The 8,214-nt window shown below is 42.5% G+C and overlaps 1 protein-coding gene across 1 annotated transcript in view; it reads right to left on the bottom strand.

Moving 5' to 3' along the window:
* Nucleotides 1–7,801, bottom strand: part of TEX46 (testis expressed 46) — a 223,760-nt gene extending 215,959 nt beyond the window's left edge. Inside the window, exon 1 of the mRNA XM_069625254.1 lies at nucleotides 7,466–7,801. Within this exon, the coding sequence (XP_069481355.1) occupies nucleotides 7,466–7,690 (225 nt within the window). The 5' untranslated portion in view covers nucleotides 7,691–7,801. The remainder of the gene's footprint in view (nucleotides 1–7,465) is intronic.
* Nucleotides 7,802–8,214: the final 413 nt, after the last annotated feature.

The following is an 8,214-nucleotide window of genomic DNA, read 5'->3' on the forward strand; positions in this document are numbered from 1 at the left end:
TTCTTAGAACTGTCTGAGCTCATAGTGGAGCTTCTACGCAATACAAATCTAAACCAGAACTTAAATGAGATACTTACAGTGTTATGCCTTGGCTCATCGTCATAACACATCTCATCCCTTATATACACAGCTGTTTATTCTACATAGTAATCTTTAAACCAACTGGGTTTGTTTTTGACTCTACTTGACTTTGTCTCTGTTAAAGGTCTTAATTGACTATCATCATCAGGATCTTCATCCAAGGAGCAATTTCCTCCCATAACACTAGAGTCACTGGAATTGTTATTAGTGTCTTCACATTTGCCATGTTCACTGTCTTCCATACACTCTGGGCATTTCACACTTCTAGACATTGACCAACACTCTCCTCCCTCCACAATAACCACATTGTTCCTTACAGCAGATATCTTCTTAGGACCAATATACTTGCTTTCCACACACTTAGGAGTGAATCTAGGGTTCTTTATGAGAACACAATCTCCCACTTTCCAGTTGTTAACTTTAGCTCTCTTGCCCTCATCAAATCCTTCTTTGTACACATCCTTTTCTTCTTTGATGAGAGTCATGATCCTCTCACGATCAATGTTAGAACTTTTGGCTAAGTCCATCCACCCTGGACAAAGCTTTGTTCCAGGCTGTCTTCCTTTCAATTACATGAATGGAGATACATTGGTAACTGAGTGTGGTGTGGTGCAGTAGTTCCATATCATTTCTCTTACAACACAAGACCACCTTAAATTTGAGGCCATAGCTAATTGAAGACCACCCTTGATGAACCTATTGGCTCTCTCTACAAGCCGTTAGCTCTAGGATGATATAATGCAGTTCTAGTGTGCTTAATGCAAAATTTCCTCAAAAAGGTTAACATTCTTTCAGAGCAGAATTGTACCCCGTTGTCAGTGACCAATTCTGCCGGGAAACCCTCCCTATAGAACACTTCTTCGAAAAACAGCACCATCTCAGCAGTGGTTGCCTCACGCAAAGCTTTCCATTCAATCCATTTAGAATGGTAAGCCACCAACACAACAATATATTTGTATTCATCACCAAGATTTTGCAGTGGTCCTATCAGATCAACTGCAACTTTTTGCCAGGGCTCACTGGGTACCTTGACAGGATTTATTGGCACCTCTCTAACAATCTTGGTTTTGTCACTCTTCTCACACTCTCTACAACCTCTGACACACCTCTCCGCATCACTGTCAATCCCCGACCACCAAAAGGATTGCCACAAATACCTCTTTGTCCCCCCCATACCTAGGTGTCCTTGATGCACTATGTTTACCAAATGAGATCTAACTGCACTGGGGGGTATTATTTTGTTTCCTTTTCTGAGTTTGCACCCATCCTCTGACATACTCAACTCATCCTTCACACCAAAATACCTTTCAAACTTTACCAATCAGATTCCTGTGAGGCCATCCTTCTCTGGTCCAAGTTATAACTTGATTTAATATCAGATCTTCCTCACCAGCTCTCATCCACATCTCTTTATCAATGGCATTATGCTCAATTTCTGCAATGCTTACATCCTGAAATTCAGGTGCTCCCTCTGTTTCACAATCACCCACAGGTAACCTGGACAAACAATCTGTAACTACATTCTCTCTCCCAAGAATGTAACACACTCTGAAATTATAACCCATGAGTTCTACCATCCATCTTGAGACTCTGGGAGACCCTCTGGCCCACTCAGAACTATTCATCAATTGAACCAAAGGCTTATGATTGGATCTGACAAGAAAAGCTCGACCCCACAAAAAGAACTTGAAATGTGTGACGGCCCAAAACACAGCCAGCGCCTCTCTCTCAATAACAGAGTAATTCTTTTCTGCTCCTCTAAGCGGCCTGGATGCAAATGCAATAGTGTGTTCAGTCTTACCTGAATCAAACTGAGTCAAAACAGCCCTAAACCAAGAGTACTAGCATCAACTGAAAGTAAAGTTTTCCTGCTTGACATGAATCCACTCAATGATGGGGCCTTGACAATACATTCCTTGATTTGTAAAAACGCCTCTTGGCACTCTTCAGACCATACATACTTCACATTTTTTTTCAATAATTCCCTCAAAGGAAATGAAATGGATGCAAAACCACTTACAAATGTATGGTAATATTCCGCTAGTCCCATGAAAGAACGTAATTGGTCCTTGTCTTGAGGCTGGGGAGTATTACTAATACTTTCTATGAGCGATCTCTTGGGCGAAATTCCTTCCTTTGAAGTGTTATGCCCAAGATACTCCACTTCCTCAACACTTATCTTACATTTGTTTCTTTGGACTGTTAACCCGGCCTCTTTTAGTCTACACAACACAGCCCTAAGTGCTCTGTCATGCTCATACTCATCACGTGCAAAAATTAAAATGTCATCTTGAAACACCTTTACACTTTCCAAACCCTTCAACACTTCTTCCATCACCTTTTGGAACACAGATGCGGCCGAAGTTAACCCAAATGGCATGCGATTATATTTATACGTGCCCTCAGGTGTAATAAAGGCAGTAAGATGTTTTGACTCTTTGGAAAGGGGAACCTGGTGATAGGCGGCAGAGAGATCAATGACAGAAAACAATTTAGGTTCACCAAGAGTGGAAAGTGTTTCCGAAATGTTGGGTAAGGGATGCCTTTCCACTAGAATGTTGTGATTAAGACTACGCAGATCTACACATAGTCTTAATTTACCATTGCTTTTAGCCACTAGAACTATGGGAGACAACCACTCTGTGGCCTCAACTGGTTCAATGACACCCTTATTAACCAAATTATCAAGTTCACTGCGTAGTTGCGCTCTCATATTCAACGGCACATGCCTCACTTTATGGACAATGGGCTGACCCTCTTTCTTCAGTTTAATATGGTGCTCAAAGTTCTTAAGTCTGCCCAAATCTTCAGTGAAGACTTCTGGAAACTCTTTCGACCATGTATCATCAATCTCAGCAATGGTAACAGGCTCAAGGGCACTAGCTTGTACCCTAACTCTCAACCTCTTCTGTTCCTCCCAACCCAAAAGAGGGGCACCCTTTCTTGCAACCAAAATATCAGCTTTACATTCTCCACCTCTATATTGTACACTTGAAGAGAACTGGCCCAACATCTCAATAGGAGATTCCCCATAACCACAAGGCTGAATTTTTGGTGGATCCAGTATTGATTCGTCTGTCCTTAATATATTCTTAAATGTTTCCCTAGAAATGATGGTCCAGGGGGAACATGTGTCGACTTTCATAAGTATTTCTTGGCCATCAATCGCAAAAATATCTACTGGACCCTCTCTGTCTCCTCCTCCAGTAGTTGAAACTTCGAATACATGTCTAGGATTATTGTCCTGTGAGGAGGACACTTCCTGTATATTGTAGGCCAAGTGAGCATTTTCTTCCTGGTTGCTCCTGGATTCTAGGAGATTTATTGATGAGCCCTTGCAGACATTAGCAGAATGCTCTCTGGTTCTACACTTGAAACATTCAGCATTTCTTGCCGGACAAGAGGGATAGTTCGACCCATGCTTGATACTACCACATCTGGGACATTTCATATTCCACGCCCCCTTCCGGTTCACATTGATATTCGATTTCCTCCTGTGATCAACTGCACACACAGCTTGAGAACTCTGTTTGTCAGACTTCAGTTCTTTAACATATTGTGAGGTTTGTTCTATGCTTCTGGCTAGATCCACTGCTTCTTCCAACTTCATGTCTTTTGCCAACAACTTTTCTTGAATTCTAATATTATTTGTGCGCCTCACTAGTTGATCTCCGATTAATGACTCAGAGAGATGTTCAAACTAACAGGAGTGGCTTAATGTCCTTAAAGAGGCTATATACGATTCCACTGTCTCCGAAGGCTCCTGCACGCGCTGGAAAAATGTGTGCCTCTCAAAAGTAACATTTTTTTTAGGTTCAAAATGATCCTTGAGTTGTTTAAGGGCAAAAGCATACTCATCCATATCCTCTGCTTCACCAGCTTGATGTCTGCTTAGCCCCAACTGATCCAGCTCTCTACAATCTAACCGAAACATAACATCGCACATTCTTAGAACTGTCTGAGCTCATAGTGGAGCTTCTACGCAATACAAATCTAAACCAGAACTTAAATGAGATACTTACAGTGTTATGCCTTGGCTCATCGTCATAACAAACTGCTAATCATAGCTTGACCCGATATTGATCTAGGTTTTTGTTTCATAGTTTACTCACTGCAGAGGTTAGACTCCACATGCAGGATATACCCTGCACAGTGAAACGCGGAATGCGGCGGCTTTCAAATAATCAGAGTATTAGAATATCTACAAACAGAGCTAAGTAGCCTTGTTTGTCAATGTGAACTGTTCTTATTGTTATGGCATATGATAAGCCTTGCATGAGTTAATGCGGGGCACAGTAATGATCGCTATGTTAACCATTTTAGTACTTTACATAGGTATTGCAAGGACCTTTTCAGAGTATCTGAATGCATTGAAGGAGCCAAAGCAGCCAAAGTTATCTGAAGCCCCGGTATGACTGCCAGGTGCCATCTCAGCCTCGCATCGCCTGCTAAAATGGCCCTCCGGCTCCCATGAAGCAATCAAAGAGGATCCAGGTAGCAGGGAGAGGGTCCTGGTTTCTGCTAATGCACAGTGAGGCTGGAGCACCACTAGCTTGCCGTCTCATGCCTTGCTACTGTGGGGGGAGGCACATTTGGCTCTGCAGCTCCCCAGACTACATCCCAATGCAAGTCTGGAGAAGCAAAATGTCCCCGGCTTTGCACAACTAATTGAGCAAGTGCGTTGGGGAACTTTAATTGTGAAAGGGAAACCAGCATTTCCCCACACAATTAAAAAAACAACCCAGGAGCATGTGCTCAACTTCGGCAAATAGCTGAGTACATGCATAGTTTTTCACTGGCCTGTTTGCACCTCCATTATAAATGATGGATAGGCATCTCATTGCATATTATGGAGAAGCCGCCCCTGAACGCAGAGGAAATAAGCAGAGCAAGCAAACAGCAGAATTGACAACCGATTAAGGTAGGGCAAGAGCATAGTGTGGCGGGTTAGAAGGAGGGCACAGACTCTGGTTTTCCATTTTAGTGTAATTTTATTTAACAGAAAGGTGCAAACTCGTAACTTTTCCTAAACTATGGGTGTTCCCTACCTAACAAACTAAGGTGCTTGCCAGTCGCTGGTGCAAGTCTTAAATCGGATTCAGTCCACTGTCCAAAGCTAATCTATTCTGCAACTCCACTGTTCTAATAACCATGGAACATGAGAATAGCTGCCTTCGCCTGTTATAGAATCCTCCCTAGGTTCAGTTCAATATGGAATTCATAAAATGTCTTTTCGCTACCACTTTCATCAAATCATACAGTTCTGATACTGGACTCTTCCATGTCTTAATATGTTCCTTTACTTGTTTTCTCTTCCCTCTCTTTTGTTCTTCTCTTTGTATTATCCTTTTTCTGTCATACAATAACTCAACAGTTTTCTCTTAACTCTCACAAACGTTCTTCCAGTCCTTTATTATTGACTTTTCATCCTGATCAACACAAGCTGTAATGTCCCAACATTGTTTCTCACTTCCTTTTATTATTTCTTCCAGACTGGGATGAGTATGGTGTTCCAGTAATGAATATCACTCCCTCTCTGTACTTGTAATGCTTCCTTTTGACTTGGACAAGTATGAATCTCCTGGTCTCTCTCTGTTCCCAGGGCCCTGCCTTCCAGTATTTTGATGTTCTACTGTGGCTTCCCTGGCATTTTGGACAAGTCCTCCTTTCTTTTGGGTTCCCATTAGATATGGTTCGAATGATCTTCATCGTTCCATTTTCCGTAAAGCTTTCTCTCATAGACATTAATGGTACAATTGGTTTACCAATAACAGACTTCAATTTGTTCTTCATGTCTTCTTTCCTAGGATCCTGTTAAAGAGGGTATAGCGATCTTAGGTTTAGAGAGTTCCTCACTGGAACAAGAGTGCTTGTCCTCAAAGGGAGAGTCTCTTCCGGTCCCGCTTGCCTCTGCCCCTAGGGAGTGTCTTGCGTAGGGGACTCAGCTCCCTAGCCTAAGAAGGAAAAGCTCTCCCTTGGGAAGAGGTGACAGAATCCCAAGAGTCATGACAATAGGTAGGTAGACGAACAAAGAGAAGAGGAAGAGCCAAGCCGCCAAAATATGAATATTAGTTTAAGCTACAGAGAAAGTACGAAAAGAACAGATATGACAAATATTCTCAGGCTGATAGTAAAAGGATCGGAAAATAATAGAAGTATGATAGAAAGAAAGAGGTGTATGATAAACAACACCTACATTATACGCAGATATAGAAAGGGTAAGAGAATCAGGAAAGTGACAGAATGAAGGTGGTGCCATTATACAGAGAAGAAGCAGGGGAAAAGGAAATCTCAGTTTGAGGGATTAAGATGAAGAGAGTGAGAAATTATCCAGGGTTTAACTGATCTGAGAGTTGTCTGCATAGAAATGGCAATCAAATGCAGAGGACTGTATAACAGAAGAAAGAGGAATAATCTACAGCAAGAAAAGAAGGGGCAATGGGCAGATGATTGCAGAACCCAAAAGCATAAAAGTAGAGAACAGGAAGATTTATTTCCCAGCCCAAGAGACAGAACATGTGCAATTAGAGAGATAAGAAGCAAACCAGGAGAGGCCAGCCCCAGCAACATCAAGTCAGGGAAGAGAAGGGCAAAGAATAGAGCGATCAGCCTATGTTTCCAATGGTAGCTAGCATTTTTAGCACTGATGGCATTTCACACCAGCAGTGATGCTATAACATCAACAGCAATATATTACTAGCACCTGGCATATTGTCCGTGCAATGGGAATTTACTGCTGGTAGTATTTCTACATTAACAAGGCCTCAAACATACACAAAACATGTTCCATAACTCTTTAACCTAATGTAACTTTTAAAGAATAACTTTAAATACTGTTTCAGACACAGGTCAATTCATGGTACATTCTCTTTGACATCAATGGGAGTTTGTTTTAGTTAAAAGTAGCACACACAGGTATTGCTTAATCCGACACCTTGCTGAGAGGCTTGTCTATTCAGATTCCCATAGACTTGGCTCATGTTCTCGGATTAAGCTTTAGTTGCTTCATCAGCACAAACCAGGATCAAAGCAGGGAAGTGAATGGGCGAAGGTGTAGTGGAAGTGGTTGCAATGGTGGCCGCCAATGCAAATCTCCACCATTAGAATGTGTCCATAGTAGAGATCCCACCGGATTCAGGGCGTGCTTGCGGCTAAATGCCTGCTAACCTGGGTTCCCCTTAATTGGATGTAGTTAGCCCGCATTCCTTATAAGCTGGGAATTGACAATGTCGACCACGGTATAGGTCCAGCTATACCTTGCGGCCCGTCCAAGCAACTCCTAATGAGCTTGATGGCACCAATGTTACAAAGGACATGTCCTACAAAAGGGAACATGTTTGGGGCAATACTTCTGAAGCACATCAACAGTTTCTGTATCACTTACCTTTTCTTTTGACTTTCTCTCCTCGTTCTTTACAAGCCAGTTGGTCAAGAGCAGCAAGAAGAACATCATCCCAATGATCAGGATCTTATACTGGGAGAAGAAGCCAAGTCCAGGGGGAGAAAAAGAAGCCGTGGCTGGCGGATCCTGGGTATAGGCCTGGTTTGTTTCTGTTGCTGGACCACCAAACAAAGTCACATAAAGCAGATGTAAAAACCTGTATATCATTCTTCAAATGTTGCATGTGTTTTACTTGGTCTCTGCCTCATGTCCCAAGACTATCCCAACATCTGGAGGAGGGAGTGGCATGTCGCCAGCACAGCAATGCCCAGGTGACTTATCAGGGGAAGAACTGAGACATTACCTTTCAGATACTTCATTGTGACCTCACCTGGGAATTACTTGTAGAGGTGCATGAATTGTGACACATGCCAGGCCGAGGCATAGGGTTCTAATTAAGAACAGTCTGCAGCTGGCCCCCTGAGTACCACTCAGATTCATAGCCTGTATCGATGGGAGAACCAAGCGGGGCACCCATGGATGCCATGCCTCGATGGACGCCATGCCACTGCGCTGGAAACAGTGGAAACCCAACATTTCATACGGGACTGGAAGTGAGCTAAGTCAGGATTTACTGCAACAGCCTTTTGTTCATGTGTATGCTGATATAAACATTAGAGGGTGAAGTTGCTATAATCAAGATGGAAAGTAATGAAAATGGCTCTTTGCCTTAATGAACTAGGAACAAAAAC

The sequence above is a fragment of the Ambystoma mexicanum genome, chromosome 11, assembly GCF_040938575.1.
Source record: "Ambystoma mexicanum isolate Mex_15411 chromosome 11, UKY_AmexF1_1, whole genome shotgun sequence".
In the NCBI taxonomy this organism is placed as follows: Eukaryota; Metazoa; Chordata; class Amphibia; order Caudata; family Ambystomatidae; genus Ambystoma; species Ambystoma mexicanum.